Genomic DNA, 24847 nt, shown 5'->3' on the forward strand with positions numbered 1-24847 from the left:
CATGAGTTTCGTATTTATGGCTAATTATTCATTTAGTTGTAAGCGATATACCTATCAATAGCGAGACATTTGTGGCCGGTCCAATTTTCCGGATGTGCTCATAGGGATAGGATGTGTGTAGAGATGGCAATGGGGACCCATAACCCGAGACCCGACGGGTTTTTACTCTATTAGGAGCTAATCGTGTTCTTACTGTTATACCCATGGGTCTACTAACGGGCGAAAACTCTTACCCATTGGGTACGTGGGTATGGGTCTGTTCTTTACCCACCCGTACCCACCAACCCGTGGGTAAAAAAAACCCGTTGATTGAACCTAAAACTATGAGCAATATAAGTTTCAACGACTACTAAATCATAGCATAAAACTTCTTTCACATCTTAAGCATTGTTCTATACTAGTTATGTGAAATTATTATTAGATTTATTGATTATGTATTGTGGTTGTATAATTTTTTTACTCGCCTTTGAACACTAATATTAATAGCATTGTTGCTAGAGAAAATATTGATAGTTTAGAACTCTAATATGGCTAATTAGAGTACAAAACTATAAATGCTACAAGTCAATTATATGGGTATGGGTACCCGTTAGATACCCGTTACCCGCATGGGTATGGGTATGGGGACGATTTTGTACCCGCGACGGGTGTGGGTATTTAAGTAGGAATATTTTAACATCATGGGTGTAGGGCTGTGAACGAGCCAAGCTCGAGCGAGTTTGACTATGTAGGCTTGAGCTTGACATGAACTCGAGCCGAGCTCAAGCCGAGCCTGCCAGCCTGGATACTGATCGAGCTTGGGAATGAGCTCGAGTTTAAGCTCGAGCGAGCTTCGAGCCTACTCGAGCTTGGTAGCTTAACTTGGTGAAACTCCAAAGAACTTACTCTTATATAAGAGATATTAATGTAAATTATCGGTAGTCAAAATTAATGGGTGCTATTTGTCTTGAATGAAGCCTCTGCAGCTTTTCTCATGAATACATGGCTTTGAAACGTTGCAATTAACAAAAGCTAGCTACTACATCTAATAGGAATAGTAGTACTATTACTAGCAGCCGAATAATTACTTTATTGATAAGCATTGATGGGGTCTTGAGACTTGAGCAGGTCAAGCACAATGACAAGTATATATTGGCCCATCAAAAATATCTTCCTACATGCAATGCATATTATACTAATCAAGCCTTGTCGAGCTATTCGAGCTCGAGCTTGCTAGGCTTGCGAGCCTCAGCCTACGCTTGAGCTTGGCTTGTCTAGTATTCGAGCCGAGCTCGAATCAAGCCTGTAACGAATCAAACTCGAGCAGCTTGCGAGCTCCAAACTTTTTTGACAGCCCTACGTGGGTGTGGGTATGGGGCAAGGGAACCCGATGGGTATGCACCCGTTGCCATCTCTAGATGTGTGTCCGTATTCATATGGGTGAGTATATATATGTCTTGTGTGTGCATGTGGATGAGTACGCAATGCGAGTGTATGCATGTGTACTGTGTTGCTAAAAAATTGAGAATAATTTACTTTTAAAAAAGAAGAAATGGCATCAATTTTCTTTTTTTGAAAAAAAAAAAGGAATCGACAACAATACTTCAGAACCAAGGAAGGACCGTAACGGCCGTCCGATCACCGCCCCAGCCGCGGAATCCAACGGCCAAACTTCCATCCATCCACCCGTTGCCCACCCCCAAAACTCAAAATCACCGAAACACCCTTACCCCCGCACGCCCCCTCCCTCACTGACACGTGGGCCCCACGCCTCCTCTCTCTCTCTCTCCCCAGATCCGCGCCTCGAAACATTCATCTCGTCTCGTCGGGCGAAGAAGCCCGACTTCCCACCCACTCTCCCCGTCTCCAGAAGCAGCAGCCGAGCCGCCGCCGACGAGCGGCGATCGCCGGCGGTGGGTTGGGCTGGCGGCTAGCGGCGGAATGGGGGTGCCGGAGGCGGTGGCGCTGGAGATACCTGCGGCGGCGGAGGCCGAGGAGGAGGTTGAGGAGGAGGAGGGGTCGCCTTCGCCTCCGGTGGTGGCCAGGGTGCCGCCGCGGATCAGGAGGCGGCTCCTCCTCCGGCACCGCGGGGGAGCGCCGGCCACCGCGGAGGAGATCGAGGCCAAGCTCCGCGATGCGGACCTCCGGAGGCAGGTGGGTCGCTGTGATCTCTCGGCGCACCCGGCGCGGCGCTTTCGAGATTTAGTTTTATGGTTTTTTTTTTCGTGTTTCTGGGTGATTTGGTTGTGGTTTTGGTCGGTGGATTAGGGGCATCTGTGCAATTCATGTCAATATACGTTTCATCAGGTTGGTAGTTAGTGAATTGGGAGTAGCATTCCGGAGTGCAGATTTTAGTCACGTAGCTGGATTACTGAATGGTTTGTGTTAGAAGCAATTGGCCATCACATGATTTGCTGGGAGTTGATTATCAAGGTAACGCTGTTCTTGATCAAACCCGGGAGCCACAATATAACTTGGGGTTTATCTCAACCATGTCAAAATGGGAGCCCAGATTCATTTTAGGATGATTGATATTTGAAGGCTTCCAATTTTGCTGTCAGCCTGTAAAATGGGTTCTACAAACAACAATTAAAATTGGTGTTGTTGCCAAGTTCATTTGAAGGACTGGCAGAAAAAAGTACGATCACTGTGGCTTGTTAACTCATGTGTATTCTATTCCTCCAGCAATTTCATGAAGCGTTATCGTGCAAAGCGAGGTGCACAGTCAGATACCCTTCGTGTCCATCTCAGGAGGAGGATCCTAAGAAGCGCCTTGAAGCAAAGCTTGTGGCTGCCGAGCAGAAAAGGTAACAGAAAGAGGGACCTAGTCACCTAGCAGAGCATATTTATCTGATCGGATATTAAGATAGGGAACAGTGAGAAGTGATTTCTGATTGCAGGTTAAGCCTCCTGGCTAAGGAACAAAGTCGGCTTGCTAAGTTGGACGAGCTGCGTCAGGCTGCTAAGAATGATGCGGAGTTGAGGTTCAAGAAGGAGAGGGAGGAACTTGGCATGAAAGTTGAATCTAGAGTTCGGCAAGCGGAGGAGAAACGTACACAACTCATGCATGCTCGTTCGCAGAGGAGGGCTGCACTGGAGGAAAGAACAACAAAGTACCTTGTGCAGAGAGTGGCGTGGGAAAACAAGTACAGGGAGCGTGTACATTCAGCGATCCTGCAGAAGCGCACTGCAGCTGAGAAGAGAAGGACGGGGCTATTGGAAGGTGAGAAAAGGAGAGCCCAGGGTAGGTTTTCACAGGTCCAACTTGCTGCCAGGACTTTATCTTGCCAGAGAGAAGCTGACAGGAGCAAGTTAAAAGAACAACTAGAAGACAAACTTCAGAGGGTATTCCTTTTTATGCTGCAGAGTTGGTATAATTGTTTTAGTAGCTCTTTGACTTACATTGCAAACTATTTATGCAAAACAGGCAAAGCGGCAGAGAGCTGAGTATTTGAAGCAGCGAGGAAGTACTCACAGCTTTACATACACCGCTTCAGTTAAACACGGTGATTTTCTTTCAAGAAATCTGGCAAGGTATGGTAGACTTATACAGTCAACTTTCTCGCAATTGTTTGGCTTGTGTGTATACTTTAAATTTTATTGATTATTCTATTCGATTTGATGCTTCAGATGCTGGAGAAGATTCATAACATCTAGGAAGACAACAGTGGTGTTGGCTAGGGCCTTTGACATGCTAAGAATAAATGAGGAATCTGTTAAGCCTATGCCATTTGAAAAACTAGCTCTTTGCATTGAATCTCCCACAGTTCTTCAGACCACAAGGGCATTTCTTGATCGCTTGGAGAGTCGTTTTACTTTATCTCAGTCATCAAGTCCATCATCACCAGAAAATATTGATCATCTGCTCAAGCATCTGGGATCACCAAAGAGGACTCTATCAAAAAGTGGGGGAAGAACTAGAGTGACACCAACAAAGGCAGCTAGAAATTCAGATGTTAGCAAGTTACCTAGATATTCACCGAGGATAGTTCTTTGTGCTTACATGATACTAGGTCACCCAAGTGTTGTTTTTAATGAACGAGGTGAGCGAGAGAAACTACTTGTGGAGTCAGCAGAAAACTTTGTGAAGGAATTCGAACTGCTGATTAAGACAATACTTGATGGGTCAAGTGGTGCATGCATACTGAAACAGCCAATACTAGATGATCTGTCTCCTGGATCTTCTAATTATCAGGAATCTTCTGCCGTTGTTGCTGATCGGAAGAAATTCAGATCTCAGTTGGCTTCTTTTGACAAAGCTTGGTGTGCCTATCTTTACCACTTCGTGGTGTGGAAAGCAAAAGATGCAAAGTCACTAGAGGAAGATCTTGTCAGAGCTGCATGCAAACTTGAGCTATCAATGATGCAAACATGTAAATTTACCGCTGAAGGCCAACCAGAGAACCTTAATGATAATTTAAAGGCCATCCAGAAAGAGGTATGGTTATATACCTGGTGCCTTTTCCTTTGTTTTTTTCTTTTACCTATTTCCCTGACATTAGTAATTGAGAAGTATTTTAAGTGCATAAAATCCCGCTATTCAGCTATTGCAGGAAGCAGTCCATTCCTACAACTTTGCACTTAGTTTATTTATTTTGATTATAGTTTTCTTTTGTCTAGTCAAAACTTTACTATCTGTTGAAATTGTTTCTGTTCATCACCCAGGTTATGGTAGACCAGACACTTCTAAGGGAGAAGGTTCGGCACTTGGGTGGTGAAGCTGGTATTGAGCGGATGGAAGTTGCTTTATCAGAAGCAAGGACAAAGTTTTTTGAAGCAAAGGGAAACAGGAGCCCCTTGGCAACAACTATAAAAAATGTAGCAGCTACATGTTCTTCTGGAGAATCTCCTATTTCTGACATGAAGGAGAATTCCAACATTAATGATAAAAGGCCAAGTCAGGCTGTCCAATCTATGTTCAGAGTTCCCTCTTCACCATCTGAAAGTAACACAGCAGGCATCACCATGAGTAATCCAATGACAGTGAGCAGCACTCTGTCAGAAAAACGGCCAACAGAGAACGAGCAGATGGTCAATGAGATTCTTCATGGTTTTCTAGCTGACAGCTCTAGTAATATTGGGACTGTTGAGGGTGGTTTCAAGGTTAGATCCTATGTTACATTTATACTAGGATTATATTGTAAGTTTTCATATTGCTGGGGTGCAGACAATAATAACCAAAAATGTATAACATGAGAAAGAATTTGGGAAGCTTTTAGAGGGGCTCACATGCTGTGATTTAGGGTCTAGATTCTATTAATGTGGTACGTCTATCAGCTTAAATATGAACTTTTTTGCATCCAGTCACTCTTTTTTTTCTCAGGAAAAAGTAAGGGAAACAATGGAGAAAGCTTTCTGGGATGTGGTTGTGGATTCACTTAGAGGAGACATGCCAGACTACAGCTATCTGGTTCAGCTGGTAAAGGAAGTCAGGGATACATTGTATGAGATGGTTCCTAAAGGTTGGAAAGAAGAAATAATCAACAATATTGACCTTGAAATTTTGTTGCAGGTAAGAAGAGCTTGAGTGATTTTATCATGAATCTACAGAATATATCTGATACCAGTTTTGTTGTTTTTTGGTTGAAAGGTACTTGAATCGGGCACCCAGGACATGCAATATTTGGGACAGATTTTGCAGTACTCTCTGGGTATGCTGCGAAAACTATCCTCTCCTGCAAAGGAAGACGAAATGAAGAGAAGCCATGACAAATTATTGGGTGAATTAACTGAACACTCTGAGTGTAATAACAGTGGTTCAAATTCATTTGTAATTGCTGTTATCAAAGGTTTGCGCTTCACCATGGAAGAACTAAAGGTTTGTGAACTCCTTGAGTTCTTAAATAAACTTCATGGAATATACATTGTGAACCTATAACAGCCTCCATTTTTTTTATTTTTTTTGTAAAATAAACAGGCTCTGAAGACAGAAGTCAGTAGAGCACGTATCCAACTATTAGAACCAATTATAAAGGGCTCAGGTGGAGTGGAATACCTGCAGAAGGCTTTTGCTGATCGCTATGGATTCCCGTCCAATGCATCAGTTGCTCTCCGTTCAACTGCTCAGTGGATTTCCACATCAAAAGATACCGTGGAAGTAGAATGGAATGAGCATGTCAGCTCTTTTTCAGCTCTGCCAGAAACCGATCATGTTAAGTCTATGAATTAATTTTATGCAGTAGTCACAGCAGTACACAACCGCTGTTTGTAGCAATAGTAGTTCAAGTATCTATTATTTTCACCTGCTGTTGATTTTACTTACACATCCCTCGTAACAGGCTCAGCCATTTGTTGCCACCCTCCGATCAGGTCATGGAGTTCCAGATCAGCGACAGTCTACAATACCTGTGTCAGGTATTTATTCTTTTTTCCCCTTGTATGGCCATTGTTCTGAACTCCTTAATCATTTAGTGTCATGATAAGCAGATGATACGGGGCTACCAGAGTGCACGGGGCAAAGGCTTGACCAGCTAATAAGGATTGGGTTGTTACAGCTCATCAGTGGCATAGAGGGTGTGCAAATGCAGTCAGTAACTGAGACCTTCAAGCTCAATTGGTTGAGGCTGAGGTCTGTACAGAGTCAATTCCAGCAAGTGATTGTAATTGCAACAAGGTGAAACATTACTCAATTTTTTCACTTTATTCACTTCACTGCTCTGAGTATCAGCAGTTAGCTAGAATGGTATAACCAAACCCAATTACGCCTCTTTTTTTTCCTCGCAGCATGCTTGTGCAGCGTCAAGTTTTGGCGACCGACGACCCAAACATCACTCCCACAGAGCTGGAAAGCGCGACATCACAACTGTTCAACACTCTCGCAGAGCTACTGGACAACTTCCCCGACGTTAGCACCGCCAAGATCATGGAGGTGATGCTCCGTTCGTCGTCGTCGTCGTCATCAGGCTCGACAACCGGCTCTCCATCAGATGAAAGAACCGAGAGCAGGAAGCAGATACTGGCCAGGGTCTTCCTCAAGAGCCTCCAGACCGATGACCCCGTCTTCAAGAAGGTCTCCCGGTCCGTCTACTGTGCGTTCCGCGCGATCACCCTCGGTGGCAGCGGTGCCAGGGGACGGAAGCTCGCCGACGCCGCCCTGAGGCGCATCGGCGCGACGAAGCTCACCGACCGGGTGGTGAGATCGGCCGAAATCCTCATCAGGGCCGCGTCCATTTCACAGCAGGTCCACGGCCCTTGGTACAATCACTTGGTGTGATTCATGGTGGAAAAGCTAGTGAAAACGGCGTCGTTTGAGCAATCTGAACCGCTAAGCGTTCGTGTGAAGAACCGAAGATCTCGTCTTGTTTACTTGTTAGTAGTGGCAAGGCAGATGGTAGATTGGTACGTGAGCAATGCCCTGCTGCTTTGTGTGAATAAATAAAAGAGATGGTACTGTACTATGCTTGTATCTGAAATCCTGAACAATGTGTGCGTGTGTGGTGGTGTTCATACGTGTGATCAAATCTATGCTTGTATATATACGAAACTTAAAAATGGTTTCATCAATCTACCATGTAGTGTATACGTGCATATCCTTCATCAGTACATTTGAATCTTTGTGAACTGTGATGATACGTATACAAGCATCATGTCTGAAGTCACAGACATTTCTGATCTTCTCTTCTTCTTCTCTATCTGCAGCAGCAGCAGTTCAGGAGGAGAGCTGGTCCTCTGCGGCGGCGGCGGCGGGGGACGCCGGCGCCGGCGACGAGGCGTCCTCTGTGGCGGGCGCGTCGACGGCGGGCTGCTGCTGGAGCGCGACCGCGGCGAGGGACGGCTGGAACTTGGCGACGTAGTAGCTGAGCGGCGGGCCGGAGTAGACGGTGGCCTGCGGCGGCGGCTGGTTCTTGCCGACCTGGATGAGGATGGACGACACGCCGGCGACGAAGACGAGGGCGAGGCCGCCGGCGATCGCCGCCGTGTTCTCCGACCCGTCCGCCGCCGCGCCCGCCGCCCCCGAGCTGATGGCGCTCTCCGCCACGTACACCGTCGGCTTCGCCCACAACCAATTCAGGTCAGAAGAAAAATAAAAAGAAGATATTTCTTGACCACATTTAATACGCAGGAAAAATCCGAAAAATTTGAATTAATCCGATTTTTTTTAAAAAAATTCTATACCGCATTTAATACGCTCGCGAAATTTATGGGCCTGTCGGCTGCCCGGGCTGCCCGGCACGAACAGACCGATAGTTTAATCAATCCGAAATTTTGAACAAAACGAGATGAAACTGAATTGAACTTTCAAAAACAAACCTGATACTAGACACACCTTAACTAGAATGAATTTGAACAGAGGAACATGTTCAGATTCGTGATGTTACGATGTGGAGTACTATGTATGTGAGTACGTTTTTTTATGGGACATAGGAAAAATACAAAAAAAAAGAAAGAAAGAAAAAGGAAAATACCTCGACGGAGTAGATGTTGGTTTGGCCGGCGGTGTCCTTCTCGACGTAGCCGGTCCATCCCTTCTTCTTGGGAGGGAAGGTGCCGACCACCTTGGTCCGCTCCTCCGCCAGCCACTCCGCGCTCAGGCTCCCCACCTCCTTCTCCGGCGCGCACTCCTCCTCGTTGCAGTCCTCCGCCGCCGGCGCCGGCGGCGGAGGTGAAGAAGGCGACGGCGACGACGACGACGACGAGGCGTTGCAGGACAGCAGGAACAGCCTCCCCCCTCGCGCGAGGCTCGCCGCCGCCGACGCCGCGGCCTGTGGCTTGGCGGCGGCGCTGCTCCTCAGGAACGCGCAGCAGCTGGTGGTGCTCGCCGACAGCATCGACTGCGCCGGGCAAGCCATCTCGCTGCGCGCCCTCCTCTCTACTCTCTCCGGACCAAGAAGAAGAAGAAGAAGAAGAAGAAGGAGGAGGAGAAAGGGATGGCGTGGCTAGCTAGCTAGCTAGTTGGTGGAATGGTGGAGTGAGCGGCCGCAGCTAGCGGAGGAGGGAGACGAGGGAGCCTTTTATGCCGTCGTGTCGCGTCGCGTGCGCGGCGAGGAGGAGGAGGAGGAGGAGAAAGATCTGTCTGGCTGTGCGAGGGAGAGGATGGGATTACGTGGGTGGAGCGGGGCGGGGGTGTGGTGGGTGGATCCTCCACGTCGCCTCAGCTTGGTCTGTGTGTACTGTATCAACGGCCAACCGGCAACCGGTGAAGCCGTCAATACTCAAGACAGAGACCCCAACGTGTCTGCCTCTGTGCGCGCCAATGCCTGGAGGCTGCCCGCCACTGTTCGTGTGCTTGCAGCTTCCCCGGCCGTCTCTCACCGGGGAGGCGTCCAAATATAATCCTTTTAGCCACTAAAATTTATCGTAAGAGATAATAATTTTTCGCCTATATTTTAGTTTTAATCAATTGTAACATTTTACAATTTAAAGTTTTTTACATGCATCCTTTTCTTAACCAATAACAGCATTCCTCCATTTAATTCTACCAACCTTTTTATTATACTCGTGTCCAACACTCCGTACTAGCTAAAGTGCACCTGTATTTTTGTAAAACACTTTTATTAGAAAATTATGATGCTCGTACTATCATGCCATGTTTAGAAAATGGGTTTGGATATGATTTCCCACCCCTCAAAGGGCATGTTTGAATCTTCATCCATTCTTCTCACCCCGTTTTATCCTATACCTCCATTCGTTTTTATTTTCCAAACACACCATCAGTGTTTTCTTGCTTGATGTTCCTTACTGACTTCTTTGGTTCCGACCTTAGGAGGTATATTTGGATAGCTTTTAGATCATGAGAAATTGTGGGTGGAAATTTGACCGGAGAGAATCTGAAGAATAAACTTCTTGTTTTTCTCGATTATACAACTATAACTTCTCACAATCTAGATAAAAAAGTAGAATTGTCTACAAGAGCTTCCCTCGGAATCAAAAGCACCCTATACAGGACTTGTTTTTTTACTTTCTTTCCTTCGTTCACCGGTACAAGGCAAGGCGAAGGTTTCTTATGTTAATATTTCGCATATGTCCCTTTGTTTCTAAATATAAATATTTTTAGGTTGTTTAGAATAAAAGAAACTTTTTATCCTTCATTGTCTTATTGGTCAAAACTTGAAATTTAATGTTGAGTTAATTGCGGTTTGGACTGGATTTCTTTATCAAAGTTGCATAATGGACTAGGTCTCATCTCATATTTTCACTTTAAACCAGATGGACTTACAAATTGTTGCAATTTGGACCTGATTGATGCATGAGCCACTTGATGAGCTCTTCTCCATGTCCTCAAACTGAAACATGGTTGCACGAAGGAAGGATGGAGCTAGGCTTGCTCATCGTCAACCATAAACCGTCGAGATGGCCGCCTCAAATCGACGCAAGCGCAGATCCGCTCAAGCTTAGGGGCTATGTGGTGCAGGAGCAATTTGACGAGATGCGAACAATGCGACGGAGGGTGGCACTTCAAAGTGCTCTGTTAGTTATTGCATGTTTGAGCTTTCACATCAGCCTAGCGAGCTCAAGGAGAGAGAGAGCGCAAGGGAAGAGAGGGAAAGATGGAGAAGAAGCAAAGTGTCCCAAAGTGAAACTATATGTAATCTTTCCCGGTTCAAACTAAAAATGTTGTGCTGCTCCTATTCCAACTTGCCACATGGGTAAAAAGAAGTGGCCCTATATGCAATTTACTCTTTTAAGTTGCTTGATTCTTCTCGTAAGCACATGACTTGGGATTCTATAACATATCTCACACTTCCCTTCTAATCCACCTACCTCTTTCCATCTCAAAACTCTCCTCCCCTCTCACTCTCTCCAGCTAAGCTTAGCTTTCCACTTTGAGCGACCATTATCACCTCTCTCATTTCACTCGGCCATCTATCAATCACACTATCTTACCTCAACTTCCTCGCCCTTTCTTCTTCTCGTTGAAATGCATGTAAGCTAATGAAAAATGTCCTCATGCCATCGCCAGTTGAATGATATGCTTTCTCCATTCTAACTCCATTCTAAAATAAGTGGGTTTATTTTTATCCTCTTGTCATTTGTTCAAAAACAAGTTAATTTCTATCTTTGGTCCATAAATCAATGAATTTCATTACTTCAATACTCCTTAACTACCCACCCATATACTTTGGTCTTTTTCTGTTAACAAGATGCACTTTATTCCCTCTCTCTCCACGTTATTTTGTACACCCAAGGTTAAAGTTAAGAGTTATTTTAGGATATATGGGGTATGTACCAACATTGTACGGCACGCTTGTTTCACCAGTGTCTACTGTTGACCATGGATTACATAACAATTGCTAACCAGAATGGCACACATATACAACATTTTACTCGTCTTGCGTTGTGCAGCTACCAACTAGTACCAAATTGGATTTGTCCTTGCCACTTTTTCTGAAAGTAAAATGTAAACCTCAACGTAACATGTCACATTGCCAATTTGGCAATTTCCATAGTTCACGTAACTGGGGCTAATGGTAATGGTGCTATGTGCTGCAACAAACTTACAACCACATGCATCAGTGCATGGCCTCAAACACCATTCAGCAGTTCTACATCTAACAAGGCACATCTCAAGTGAAAACAATATAATGATAGAGAAATGTATCCCCTGCGACTGATAAATCCAAAACCGGCATAACATCAGCAGCATATCAGTTTAGCAACTCATGGTTCCTGAGGCTAATACCATGTTTACATGTAAGATAAGTTACACTGGGTATATAGCTCCAAAAACTAGCTCTGGTAGCGCTCTATCAGTCCAGTGTAAGGCTGTAAACCAACAGGTTAATTGGTTTTGCTACCTAGTGATGATTGCTCAAAGAACAGCCATGAGGATTGGCTAACAAATAACATACCACCTCATCAGACCTTCATATATGTTCCTCTGAAAACAAAACCCTGTCATCGAGTAGCTAGCTCAGTTCCCCCACCTGCGGACAAGCTGTCCTCTTGGCTACTTAGTTATCCTTCCATTTGTTGACATACTTCAGGAATGACATGGATGGGTTATCCCTTGGTTGAGCCCGGACACGTGTGGAACGGCGCAATACAGCCTCTTCAAGCAACAATTTGTGTGTGATTTCTTTTGATCGTTTCTCCAGAGCATTACTGTGTTACAGAACAGGAAATGATTAGTTGAAAATTGATTGGTGTAGTAGGAATCAACCAATATATTTCTAACTACTTATGATACGAATAATAAAATATAGCAATGGTAAACATCATAGAATTATACATGATAGCAGAAACAAATAAAAGTTTCGATGGTAGTCTTCTTCCAGAATCAACTAGCAGGTAATTTATAAGAGAACTCTTCAAGTATCATCGATGAGATGCAGTAATTATTGAGTAAGAGGACAGCAAAACCAGTATACACAGTATTCATTTTGCAGAAAAATAGTATGTGAAGCTACAAACAAAAATATTATTTTTCACGTTAAGAACAAGTGTAACGTTAGCCCCTTTCTACAATCAACAGAACCAAAAGTTCTAAGTTGACCAATTGTAAGGTTCAGAAAGATCTATGTACCTTATCTTACTGTACAACTTGTCCAGCTGCCGTTTGAGAGCTCTCTCCCTTAAACCTTTTACGTTCAGTGAGCTCATTAACACATCGAGCTGTCATTCCAAAATATCAAAATATGATCACGACTGTAGCAACAATAAATAACAAAAAGAAATCAACTAGAGCAAAACAGTCACCTCTTCCTTAGTGCTGTAGTATCCCCATTCTTTTGAATCTGCACTTTCAACAAAAAGCCTTCCTTCACGCCTGAAAAACCAATACCTGTTATAGTGTCTGTCTTTTCCAAGGGGGCTGGAACGGATGGATAATTTTTCAATCTCTGTTTCGAGGTGCTGTACCTACAAAAAGTAGGGAGTAAGCATAATAATCAGGCTCACTACCAATTGTGGTAAACAATAACAGAACATGGGTTAAATACAGAGAAAGGTCCATCACATGCAAGTACATGGATTGAGAACAGATGCTCACCCCATGGCGTTTCCCTTCTGTCTTGCTTCGAGAGATATTGTTCTTATCCTTTTCTTCTTTCCCCTTACCCTGCTCATCAACACTCTCATTGTCATCTTGCAATCCATCAATGCTTGAGTTCTGCTCATCCTTTGCCTTTCTAGTACTCTCTCTTTTAGTCGCAGCGAGCGCTTGCCGCTGGTCCACCCGTTCACTTAGTTTCTCTCTTACAGGAGAAGTTGTAATAGCTTCTTCTACTAGTTCCCGGAGAATCTTAAGTTTGATATCAGTATCAATAAGACTATAATAACCCTTTCTTACTGTTGCAATGTTTCTGGTGAGTTCTTCAGTTTTTGTCATTTCCAAGAAATCACAGAGATATTCAGCCCATGTTACTAAAGTCACCTGATAAGGAAATAAAAAAGGGATTAAGAAACGGTTTCATCAATGGAGAAAGAGGGAGATCGAGAAATGGGCATGAGAAAACCTTTAGCTTCCGTTTCTTGGTCCGCAGAATAGTGAAATAGTCACCTTCATCCTTAATAAGCAAGTGGAATATAGCTGTATGTATTTCCACAAGAAGTGCATTGCTTTCTTTGTGGCAAATTGCATTCTCCAAATCTACCAGTGAAAATGGGGATAGATTCAGAACCCTCCCGAAGGACAAGCAGAAGTCCCATACCATAAGGAGATCGCCCACAGAATATTTTGGTACTCTAAAATCTGTAGCCAGAGGAGGTCTCTTCAATAAAGCATGATCATCTGCAGAAGGTTGTACTAAGAGATCATCTATTGGGTACTTAATTGGAACATTTATGTGTTCCTCATCTGCAAATCATACCAAAAAAAAATCGATAAGTATCTTGGAAGAATGCCATAGCCAAAAGGCTGCTAACAGAACAATTGCAACAAAGGTGCCAGATTCAGATGAATCACCGTTCTTCATCTTTTTTTTGGGATCTCCCATAGGTCCATCCTCACGTCTTTTCCTCCCTTTCTTTTGCAAACCTTCACCAAACTAGACAAAGAAAGCAAGTGTTAGTATTGTAACATACCCAAGGAAATAAAGGACAGATGAAAGGGGCACATAACCAACTCACCATCATGTCATTCGGGGGCTCAATGGGTATGCCATATCTTTTGGCAAGATTTTCATGTATAACCCATGGGGCATTTTGAGAAGTTGCATCTCTAATAAAAATCTTCAGCGTATTCCTACTAACAGGTGGCCTCCGGTGAATCAAGTCTTCACCTTTGATCACTGACGTACTGATGATAGTCTTGTCCCTAAGAAGCCAACCAACTTCATACATCTTGGTGCCATCAGACCCTAAAATCTTCAAAATCCTGCAAGCAGCCTCTAAACCATCCTGTTTAGCATATAATTCTAATCCTTCAAATACAGCTTCCTGCAGGCTAGCATATATCTTCTCAACAAGCTCATATAATCCAAGAGTGCCTGAAACAAAAGGTAAAATGAAGTATTATTTCCAATCTAATTAAGTGAAACGTACAAATGAGAAGCAATCTATGATGCTTCTTGAATGAAGCGCATATAGTAGGAAAAAGGTACATGGATACTTTAGAATTGCAAAGCATAACAGTAAGCATGCATGCCTATTTATTACAGGTTGTCATGTCAGCAGCTTAGCAGTCCAAGCAGAGAATTCAGAGCTATACCTTAATATCAGTAAACATCAAAACCAGATCACTAATGCAAAAGATACTTAGATTAGAAAGAGGTTGGTATACTGTACTCTCTTCTAGATATTGTTTTAGAACACATGCAATAAAACTATTGGAATATTGATAAAGAAGGTAAGATTGTCACACTAGAAATAATTACTGATCATTACAAGTTTTACTAACATATAATTAGATAAGTTATGATAGTGGAAATTATGTCGCTGAAACTAATAAGTAGAAAAGAACGGTAAAGGATATACAAAAGTTCAAACAATTAAAAGACCAACAGTTTCACATGCCCTTTTTTTAAAAAAAGCAAATTGAGTATTAGTATGTCTAGTAGCTTTGTCTACAGGGAAAAAATGTAAGAACTGAGAAATGTTAGAATAACAAAGAAGAAAACAACTGTAACCAATATACTATCAAGATCCAGGAGCACAACGGAATTTCATAAATATTACATACTGTATTGAATCATCCGAAGAACAGGAGCCATCAGTTCTGTGGGTAATTTCTGAGCCTTTGACACTGCATGATGCTCGGAGACCAAAGCTTCTTCAAAAGTCAAGTTTGATTTTCCGGATATCTTACATGACCAAACCCTTTGCCGATAAAGATTCAACCTGTTTATGTAGTCTCTAATTGAGTTGTTAAGGACACAAGCATTGGAGAAATATTAGTGCACATACTGCACTGCAAATGCAAAAGGCATGAATTCCTGCAATGCCACAATTCAGCTGCATTGGCGTCATGAAAGAGGATACTGGTAATCTCGGAATATCTCCCTTGTGAACCGAATTTGGAAAACCTTCTCCTTAGAATCCAAGTCCTTGGGGGGCTCAAGTAAGGAGAAAGGTTTCCTCTTGAAAAGAGGCATTGGACCTCCGATCCAACCTACATAATAGCAACGCACACGGTTTACATTTAAATAGTTAAAGAGTTAACCATGTGAACTGGATAAAGAATCTATAATACTGCCAAGAACAATTAGGCAACAGTGCATGAATATTTAGATGATCACGCCACATTTTGCGAGGCAGAGAGGGGAAAAGACCAGTCTCAAGCCGCGCAGATATGCAAAATGTGATGTACCAATCATCCAAGCAGGAAATTCAGAACCCAGAACAACAGATTAGCCCATTCGAATCCAACCGGCCAATTTCCGATGTGCGAATCAGCAACCATAGCATTTCACTTAAATACATGATGAGTCGCACAAGCTCAGGCTGCTCTTTCTCTCACGCATTTGCCCCCAAAATGTGCAACGCAAAGCATTCCTGACCACTCAGCTCACGAAAATGGACCCCCGTGCTCCAGAATCCAGCATTCGGAAATCCTCGCATCGCTCAAAATCCCCCCATTCTCTCACCCCCCCCCCCCACCACAAGAAATCCCCTCACCCAAGCCGCCTTCAGAATCCAGACAACAATCCCCTCGCCGCCGCCCACCACGGCGAAACCTCCCGCGCCCGTCCTGGCATCGCTCGAGGGTGGCGTGAACCCGACCACCTCACCCCGCGTCGCAACCAACCACGAACCCCCCCAACCACAGCTCGTACGAGGAAACCAAAACAACAGGAAGAACTAGGGCTCCCGGATCTCACCGACGACAGGTCAGGCAGGGCGGGGGCACACGCCGACACGGCACGGCACGGCACGGGAACGAGCGGGGGGGTCGCCGGGGAGCCCGCGAGGCGGCCGCGGCGGCGGCGGAGGCGAACGGATCGGCGCGGGTGGCGCGAGGCGTTGGGGAAATGGGCGTTCGATTTGTTTGGCGCTCTCGCTTTCGAGTTGGTTTTTGAGGAAGGGGAGGCGAGGAGAAGATTGGAGAGAGAGCGCGAAATAAGAAAAAAAAAATGGAGGGAAATTTTTACGGCGGTGCGTCGATTTGTTCTCTTTTCGCGCCTTTGTTTTGATGGAAATTCATGTTTGGTTTGAACTTTCAAAGGTTCGATGGATCAAACCATACCCTTTTTTAAAAAAAAAATTACCATGGGAGTAGTACTATTTTGTTTGCCGTCAAACATTTTTGGCTTTACCAGCAGTGATGTTGACGGTCACATGATATTCGAATATTCGACCGGTGCAAATTGTAAATAATATATTTTGTAGGTAATGAAAATTCGAAATCTTTTCAAAAACCAAAAAAAGGGAAAGGGAAAAACACAAAAAAGAAGAATTGATTTTTTTTTTGCGTAGCACGAACTCCTACTTTTGTGCTTTCCTTGGTGTGCCGGTCTCTCCACGTGGCAAGAAACGTGACACGTGGGGCACTCACCTGTACGTTCGTGGTCGTGCGACACCCACGTCGCGGCCTCGCGGGTGACCTGGTCCAGTCAGTCAGTCACCGGCTTGTATGCAAATGCAATGCTTTTTCTTTATCTCAGAAAAAATGCAATGCAAATATGCGATTAGGTTTCAATTTTCAGAAGTCTCGGGTTCCATTTTAAAATGGCAACCCATATATTTTGATTGGTATAAAATACTAGTCATTTTATTATTACCGTGACAATTTGTCATCTTAAACTATTTTGCACACCCCTAGAGCAACCACAATGTATAAAAAATGTGACCTTAAGACGATGTTTGCACTTGTAAAGTGGGCCATATACATTGTGGAAAATAGCATTAGTTTAGGGTGTACCTCATGCTTAAGATCTACCATAAGCAAAAAGAAATATTTTTTTCTCTCTAATTCACTTTATGAATAAGAGATGAAACAATTCTTTTTCCATTGTATGTGGACTTATCTTATGGCTAAATTCTAAGAGCAACCGCAATGTATACTACCAAAGTGGATAATAACGTGGGCCCGGGGTTCAGGTGGTAACAGTTATTACAAAGCTCACAATGTGCTATGCCTATTCTGCAAATTAAGGTGGGGTCCACCTTAAAAATAATCATTGTAAAACCATCTCCTATAGCCATGCTCGTACGAAAAGATTCTCATATCTACAGAAAATATTATTCTTTATTGTCTTGTTACCGGCAGTAGCACAATGGCCCGGTAGTAGTTATTGTCTCTATCCACAATGCTTCTTACCTGGCTATAAGCTTATATTAATTGCTTGTTACTCCCTCCATTCCAAGTTGATCTACATATAGTTTTTTTTAGGTTATTACTAAATGATCTACATATTTGTATTCATTTATTAGTTCTATTTGTTATTTGTGCATTGGAGTAAATGGACATTGATGCATGCATCCATGCACACAAGTATTTATAACCCACATACAATATCTTGATTTGCTATTGGCTAGGAAACAGTGGGGATGATGCATGCATCGAGTTTGTTGCTAGAGTAAATATAGCATGAGAGAGTTATTAGCTTTTCTTGGTCTTGGTGTACCTATGAAATATGTAGATCAATTTGGAATGGAGGGAGTACCTGCTTTTGTTCAACATTGTGGTTGCCCTAACCATAACATTGTGGGCATGGCTTTAACAATGGTCCACTATTCATAGGGCCCACCTTAAGATTACACTGCACCATAAACATTGAGGATGCCCATAGTCACGTGAAATGACTATTTTAGTTTTGCTCATGGATCTCTATACACTCCCTCGGTTCGTTGCTCGTCGGCTCTAGAAGGGGTTTCTGTAGCTGCAACATCACCGCCCTTCTTCGGGTCTATTTGGGAAGTTTCTGTAGCTGCAACTTCTCATATAATCAAAAATCTTAAGCTCCCAAAACAAAACTTCCGCAGCACTGTAACCAGAATATTTATATAACTACTTTTTCACGAAGAACGACAGTGATGGCTGAACATTTGTCATTGTGCGCCATAGACAAAGCCGGAGGGCACCATGTTAAAGCTAGCACTTCTTGTAGCAACACTTATCAACATCCAGAAAGGCATGCATCATCCAAAGGTGTCGGTTATTGAAGACGGTGTGCATACGGAAGGATATATTGGGGGCAGTTGGCAGTGTGTGACGTAGCAATTACCGTCGTAGCTTCTCCTTCTACTTTTTTTTTATGTAGATGCCCTAAAGAGGTAGAGCTGGGGATGGAGGGAACAAAGAGAGGGTAAGCCCTGCACACGATGTTAGCCCACTGTTTTTTCCTCGGCGAATGACAAAATAGGTGGCTAATCAGTGTAAAGCAGTTAAAATGAAAAAAAAGCATCAATGTGCGCGACAAAATAGGTAGTATTATATCTATAACAAGATACAGAGTGACATTTATGGATGCATATCCTTCGCATTAGCGTCTGCGATTACATAGGAACAACGCTGTGCATTACGCTAATCTGAGTTGTTTATCTGAAAGGAATGGATGTGATTTCTTATTCCTCATCATCTTGCTGCTCCTCATGTTTATGGGCATCATCTTGAAATGCTCTTCGACCGGTAGCTGAATGGATGACACTCATCTGTCTCGCTCCATGTTTGATTGGTGTCTCTCTACCCTCGATGCCCCGCCGCTGGCAGGGCCATCCATTCAGCGCTTCGACTTTGGTGTTGTCGCATGCCTTACCTCGACGAATGCTGGCTAGATCTCGTGACGCCGTCACTACACTCTTAACAACCCGACTTTGGCTTCCCTGTGGCACTGCCTCGGCGTCGTTGTCTCGACTATCAAATATGACTAGAGCATGACGACCGTGCCGAGAGAGCAAGAAGAGATGAAAAGTTTCTTTTTTGTTTTTTATTGGAAAAAATCTCAAAGTAATCATGAGCGCTTGTTTTTCAATGGATGTCTCGGATACATCATAATCCCCAAAAGTTGCCCCTCTGCGGTCATAACACTAACACTAATGCAGAGGATCCGTGTTCGACATTCATCATAAACTAACGACTCAAGTGGCAAGCGACATGCAGAGGATCTGTGTTTAGCTTGGCGGCGACATCCTGCGTTTGGGCTCTGCCGTAGTTGTTAGTTGTGTAGCGGTGGTTTTCAGCCGTTTTTCCTGTAATAAACCGTGCAATGGTATGGTTTTTGGGCCCGGTTTTCCTTATAAACTAGGTCAATTCTCTTCTTCTAAATATAAAAGTGGAACAAACTTCCGCCTTAGGTTTAAAAAAAAGACTCAAGTGGCAAGCCATCAATTTTATCTTCTAACTGTGGATTAGATATGTTTCTCACCCTATATGGTTAGCTCACATTTTGTCGTATTTGTAACGTGTAAAAAATGGTATATAAACATCAATGTTAAAAACTTTAATATTATTATTCAGTTCTGTTACAAATCACAAATATTTATATAGGGACTAGGGAGGTAGTATATTCATGTCAGTGTAAGGATAAAGCATACCTCCTCTATATATGTGGGTTCACGGTATATGAAAATAACATACCTAATAGTATACACGGATAAAAAAGGAAATTATCTTCTCGGAATATAAGGTGTTAGAGTCCTAATCGGGAAAGATAAAGTTTTCTTAGTTCGTATCTTGTTATATTTCTCCGAGTTCTACTGGGAGAGGAAGATAATCTTCACTATAAATACAAGACCTCCTAAAAAAAAGAGGGGACACGCCAACAGAGGCAAATACCTATCTAGACAAACCCAATGTAGCAGCCACATAGCTAGACATGAGGGATCTATAACTACCTTCAATCTCACCGAGTTCATGTTCGAGGAATAAGAGTACACTAGCTGTCGACTAGGTGTGAGACCTCTATGACGCCAAGTCAACAAAGTCCAGATTAGGTCATTTCAAACATCTACTCGTGTGATACCGATATATAAAAGACACCGATTTTGGCCAAAATGAGTAGGGTTATTACCTGTCAGTTAAGGAAACCAAACTTATATAAAAATCTATGTCTCCCATCTCGGTTACCTCTGCTTATACCCTGGTTTCAACCATTCTTATACTATACAAATACCGTCTGCGGATATAACCCGTCGATAATTCCAAATGATGGTATTATAGTTTAATTTTGATTTATTCACGTTATTAATTTACAGCCAAAATTTCGGGTGCCCCGCTAAACAGACTACACGAGTCCGAGGTAGGGTCCACAATTTCGTCCCCTAATATTCGGGATTTTGTAGCTCCTCTGAACGAGAATTTTCATAATATACCACCCAATATGCACTGCTTTCAATCTGGCCGCTAGCAAGCTCATCCTCCCCCACGCCGGCGAGCTCCTCCTCCCCCACGCGCCGTTTGCCCGCACGCATCTGGCGAGCTCGCTCGTGTCGTCCCCGAGCTCAGCCGTCGCCGCTCCGGCTGCCGCCATGGCGCCCCGAGCCATCGCCAGTCCAACCTCCGGCACCGCAGCCTCGAGCCGCCAGAGCTCGACGCCCTCCGCCCTCCCCCGCTGCTCCCCTCTCCTCCGGCCCTTCACCGCGTGCGCCGATGGTGGCGACGAATGGTCGACGGCGCGGCTAACGCGGGCAGCGACGGACGGGCGATGGTGGGGCTGACGCCAGCGGCAATGGATAAGCGACGGCGCAGCTGATGCGGGCGCGAGCGGCGGCGGACTGACGACGGTGGCGCCGGGAGGACGGAGGACGACGACACGACTGACGCCAGGGGACGGAGTGGTACAGAACGAAGAAAATTCACACTCTAGTGATGTATATTCCGAAAGTAATGTGAATTGGGTGATAAATTCTGGAAGCAGTGCGTATTGGGTGGTATATTCTGAAAATTCTCCCTCTAAACCGCTCAAATTTCACGAAATTCGTCAAAGTTCCAATTTGGAATTCAACGAAATTTATTAAACCTGCTACTAAATTAAGTCAGACCATTTTCTCAGTAGCGAAACCACTTCTGTTTGCTCTCCCCCGATGCCATCCACCGCCGCCGCCGCCGCCGCCGAGATGGAGCCGGAGCCCGACCACACCAAACCCTCCACCTCCGCCGCCGCCGCCGGCCACCGCAAGCACCTGGCCATGCTGGAGCGCCTCTCCAAGCGCGCTGCCGCCCCCGCCCCGTCCCAGGACTCCCCCGTCGCGGCCTTCCTCTCCCGCTTCGCCGCCGCCAAGCTCGCCGCCGAGTCCGCCCTCTCCGCCTGCCGCTCCTCCCCCGACGACGCGCAGCCCTCGCTCTCCGCCGCCGCCGCGGCCATCGACGACCTCGACCGCCTCGTCGCCGAGGCCTCCCACTCCCTCCCACCCTACGAGCTCCGCTCCGCCCTCGCCGCCGCCTCCGACCTCCGCGCCGCCCACAGGCTCGCCGCCTCCGATCTCCGCCCCAAGAAGTCCTTCTCCTTCAGGAACAAGAGCAAAGCCCCCAAGAACCCACCGCAAGATCCTCCTCCCACCTTGCCGCCGCCTCCAGACCAGCCAAACCCCAGCGTCGAGGCGATCCTGCCAGGACTCGGGTTCCGGGGCCGGAGGGACGCCACATTGGTGAAGGATCTGAGGGTCTCCGACGAGAAGGATGGGGATTTCACCCTCGCTGATCTCGTCTCCTGTCAGGTTTACCTCAAGGGCAAATGCCGGGCGCTGCACGTTCACAAGCTGAAGGATTGCCGCGTGTTCGTGGGCGCCGTGTTCGGCTCGGTGCTCATAGAGGACGTCGAGCGCTGCGCATTCGTGATGGCGGCGCACCAGATCAGGATCCACGAGGCGACAGCGACGGATTTCTACCTGAGGGTGAGGAGCAGGCCGATCATTGAGGATTGCTGCGGCGTGAGGTTCGCGCCGCATGCTCTCAAGTATGAAGGGATTGGGGAGGATTTGAGGGATGCGGGGCTCGAGGAGGAGACCGGTAATTGGGCGAATGTTGATGACTTTAAGTGGCTCAGGGCAGTGCAGTCGCCAAATTGGTGTTTGGTTCCGGAGGAAGAGCGGTTGCAGACCATTGACATTTCAGATGTTCAGGAACGAGAGTATGATAATTAAGATGCTTGGGATGGTTTGCTTTCGGCTCTTATTATGGATTATTGTTCTGGATTGGTTAATTCTTCTTGATGTTTACTTGGATTAAGTTTTGGTTTATTATGAGTTTATAGCTTTCATTGTACCTACATATTGATGCATTAAGGATTAGAAGTGTGAAATGATTTAGTGTTTAAACAAAGCGGTAGCTCATGAGTTCATCTGTATTTTTGCTGGCCTTACCATCAAGAGCAAACGCCATACGCTTTGATGAGCAAGAGGCATATGCTTGACGTTGGGATTCTACGCCAAGCATATGCCGTGAGGGCGTGAGGTACAATGTGCTGTGGTTCTTTTTGTTCCAGAACAGTTTTTTATTGCACTAAGGTAATTTTGGTTCCTGTAATGTTGGAAATTTCAGGATGAAAGAAAATAAATAATATTCTCCTCTTGGAATCAATCTTGGAAAATTATCAACTAGCAAATCCAGTTTTGATATGTAAATCCATGCTTGTTACTTCTGTCATTTTTCATCTTTAAGAAAACTTTTTCGTACAGTTGTTAGATATATATTGGAATGTAAATGAATTCGTGAAGTTTGAGTTGTTATATTCAACTATACAGTGGATTCAGAGAGACAGAGAGTGGCTATCTTTTAGTTTTATAGTTTAGTATGGGCTTAGACAATATAATGCTTTTTAAATTTGTATTATAAGTGTGTGCATTCTCATGAAGCTCTGTTATGAAGATCTTAAAAGAAGGAAGTGAGCAAGTGCTGAGTGCATTGTAAAGACATGCCACCATGATATTACATGGTACAAGAACATGTCTGATTTGGCCTTGGCATTTTCATATTCTGATTAATCTCACCAAAACAGGACCAAGTTCTGCTAATTTATCTGGTCTTGTAACCTAGAGAATACCAAAAGAGTGATGGTTGGACTGCAAATTACATAATGTGCATCATGGTTGTAAGCACCTTAAGGTCTATAAATACCAGTGACTTGTAAAATATAGGATGGGAGTGATTCTGTGGATACAGGAGTTTGTCAAGGCATGCCAGAAAGGGTTATATTATGCCTCACAAGGTATTAATTAAGCATCTGTTCTTTTTTTTTTAACCCATGTATGCCATTTGTTTGAATGATCTTCTGAAAGAGCATTTGGCAGTAGATGATTCAGAAAAAAAAAGATGCTATACAATTTCTTGCTGTAAACATGTTTACTTGCTTCATGAACCAAGCATTTGCATCTTGCAGCTGTGCTGAACTGGTCTAAATATGTTTGCAGACATGTGGTTTGTCATGAGCTCTTGCTACTCTCTATCATTACACTGATTCTGGAGAGTTAACATGCTAGTAGTAGTTATTAGTCAAATAAACTTCTCAGGAGGATATGGGGGCGATTTAATCATATCTCTGCATGGTTTGACGAGTATGGTTGTTGGAAATGCTTTGATTCACAGCGATGACACTTGTGGCAATTTATTTCACCATTCGATTGCTTTGATCTGATGCACGTTTAGGTTTGGAGGATATGCACCAAAATTCTTAATTCCTCTGGAATAAACACTATTCGTGTATTCGTTTCATAGGATTCAAAGGAAAAAAATTCCATAGGAATCTTGTGCCAATCCTCCAAAATGTATTGATTCCAGAGTTATCTTCCTTTTCTTTAATGTCTTTTCTCCTAAACAACTGAGGGCTCATTCGGAACATAAGATAGGAAAAAGTAAGAATATGAAAGAAAATCCAATGAAAAACAAATAAATACAAACTAGAGGAATATAAAGGATAAGAACAATCAGAGCACAGGAAAAAGTCTCAAAGGAAATGCACAGTAATTGATTTCTTCCCCATCGTTGCTATCCACTCAAACTAATAGTACCACCTTCATCTCCCCCAAATCCAACACGAACCGGACGGCATGAGGTTAGGGATATCCTGCTACCCGTATAAAAATCCGTTTGTTTGTTTATTTTTTACATAGTAGTATATAAGAAAAAAATTAACTAGAAGTGAGATAAGCGGACTAAAAAATCCGCTTACCCGTCCCACTTACATCCCTACATGAGCTCCAGCGCTCGGGGAAGCGGCAGCGTGGCGATGGGCTGTGGCGAACTCCGGCGGCGTGAACAGTGGAGCAGCCCGTGGGCAAGGCTGCCGGCTAACACAAACTCGAGCTTGTGACCAGCTCAGCCTGTGAGCTGTAGTAGCTGATGATGATAGATAACTCGAGAGAAAATGATTGGAAGTTTAGACGAGAAAATTAATGATTAATATGGAAATTTAATTTTTTAAGGTCTAATTTGTTGGTATAGATGGTAGTAACTGATAAGAAGTTTAGTTCGAATTTGGATCTTTAAATGAAAAGGGTTGGCTAAAATTTATTTAGGCAAAGTATAGAGTTATTCCGTTGCATTACCACTCTACCCGCGCATTGAAAAGGAGAGAGTTTCTCCCTCAATTTTTTTTATCTATATTTCACAAAAAAG

General features: G+C 44.2%; 4 protein-coding genes and 2 long non-coding RNA genes across 7 annotated transcripts; 3 read left to right on the forward strand and 3 right to left on the reverse strand.

Annotated features, from left to right (window-relative positions):
• The first annotated feature begins 1820 nt into the window (after nt 1-1820).
• On the forward strand, nt 1821-7506 carry LOC4329667 (uncharacterized). Its single transcript, XM_015770394.3, has 12 exons — nt 1821-2133; nt 2665-2786; nt 2880-3324; nt 3407-3513; nt 3610-4417; nt 4645-5082; nt 5303-5491; nt 5570-5797; nt 5897-6130; nt 6258-6333; nt 6406-6592; nt 6703-7506. The coding sequence occupies exons 1-12, from the start codon at nt 1921-1923 to the stop codon at nt 7190-7192; spliced, it is 3537 nt and encodes a 1178-aa protein (XP_015625880.1). The 5' UTR covers nt 1821-1920; the 3' UTR covers nt 7193-7506.
• On the reverse strand, nt 7432-8994 carry LOC4329668 (protein MAINTENANCE OF PSII UNDER HIGH LIGHT 1). Its single transcript, XM_015770395.3, has 2 exons — nt 8385-8994; nt 7432-7969 (listed from the first exon to the last, which is right to left on the reverse strand). Exons 1-2 carry the CDS (start codon nt 8766-8768, stop codon nt 7628-7630), a joined length of 726 nt encoding a protein of 241 aa, XP_015625881.1. The 5' UTR covers nt 8769-8994; the 3' UTR covers nt 7432-7627.
• LOC107280142 (uncharacterized) lies at nt 7850-10613 on the forward strand. The gene is made up of 2 exons (XR_001543484.3): nt 7850-7990; nt 10126-10613. It is a non-coding gene; the product is annotated as an uncharacterized lncRNA (long non-coding RNA).
• Nucleotides 10614-11502: 889 nt separating this feature from the next.
• Nucleotides 11503-16385, reverse strand: LOC4329669 (uncharacterized). 2 transcript variants are annotated; one of them, XM_015767690.2, is made up of 10 exons: nt 16176-16385; nt 15337-15466; nt 15038-15210; nt 13987-14345; nt 13823-13904; nt 13374-13714; nt 12908-13291; nt 12616-12771; nt 12443-12531; nt 11503-12021 (listed from the first exon to the last, which is right to left on the reverse strand). In XM_015767690.2, the coding sequence occupies exons 2-10, from the start codon at nt 15447-15449 to the stop codon at nt 11871-11873; spliced, it is 1848 nt and encodes a 615-aa protein (XP_015623176.1). In that variant the 5' UTR covers nt 15450-15466; nt 16176-16385; the 3' UTR covers nt 11503-11870. The 2 variants fall into 2 exon arrangements, with proteins under 2 accessions (XP_015623176.1, XP_015623175.1); XM_015767689.3 differs by having other exon boundaries at nt 12616-12777.
• Nucleotides 16386-21288: 4903 nt separating this feature from the next.
• Nucleotides 21289-22813, forward strand: LOC9270548 (tubulin-folding cofactor C). The gene has a single exon (XM_015768379.3). It carries the CDS (start codon nt 21319-21321, stop codon nt 22375-22377), a length of 1059 nt encoding a protein of 352 aa, XP_015623865.1. The 5' UTR covers nt 21289-21318; the 3' UTR covers nt 22378-22813.
• A 1297-nt stretch (nt 22814-24110) lies between these two features.
• LOC136355318 (uncharacterized) lies at nt 24111-24549 on the reverse strand. The gene is made up of 2 exons (XR_010739485.1): nt 24415-24549; nt 24111-24296 (listed from the first exon to the last, which is right to left on the reverse strand). It is a non-coding gene; the product is annotated as an uncharacterized lncRNA (long non-coding RNA).
• Between the last annotated feature and the right edge of the window lie 298 nt (nt 24550-24847).

Source organism: Oryza sativa, chromosome 2 (genome assembly GCF_034140825.1).
Source record: "Oryza sativa Japonica Group chromosome 2, ASM3414082v1".
Classification (NCBI taxonomy): Eukaryota; Viridiplantae; Streptophyta; class Magnoliopsida; order Poales; family Poaceae; genus Oryza; species Oryza sativa.

Excerpts from the sequence above, each read along its gene's own strand:
- LOC9270548 (XM_015768379.3), top strand. The coding sequence starts at position 21,319 with ATGCCATCCACCGCCGCCGCCGCCGCCGCCGAGATGGAGCCGGAGCCC.
- LOC4329669 (XM_015767689.3), bottom strand. The coding sequence starts at position 15,449 with ATGCCTCTTTTCAAGAGGAAACCTTTCTCCTTACTTGAGCCCCCCAAG. Across the intron at positions 15,211-15,336 it reads GAGATATTCCGAGATTACCA|AGACTACATAAACAGGTTGA; the intron begins GTATCCTCTTTC and ends CAACTCAATTAG. Across the intron at positions 12,778-12,907 it reads CAGAAGGGAAACGCCATGGG|GTACAGCACCTCGAAACAGA; the intron begins GTGAGCATCTGT and ends TACTTTTTGTAG.
- LOC4329668 (XM_015770395.3), bottom strand. The coding sequence starts at position 8,768 with ATGGCTTGCCCGGCGCAGTCGATGCTGTCGGCGAGCACCACCAGCTGC. Across the intron at positions 7,970-8,384 it reads CCAACATCTACTCCGTCGAG|CCGACGGTGTACGTGGCGGA; the intron begins GTATTTTCCTTT and ends TTGTGGGCGAAG.
- LOC4329667 (XM_015770394.3), top strand. The coding sequence starts at position 1,921 with ATGGGGGTGCCGGAGGCGGTGGCGCTGGAGATACCTGCGGCGGCGGAG. Across the intron at positions 5,083-5,302 it reads CTGTTGAGGGTGGTTTCAAG|GAAAAAGTAAGGGAAACAAT; the intron begins GTTAGATCCTAT and ends TTTTTTTCTCAG. Across the intron at positions 6,131-6,257 it reads CTCTGCCAGAAACCGATCAT|GCTCAGCCATTTGTTGCCAC; the intron begins GTTAAGTCTATG and ends CCCTCGTAACAG.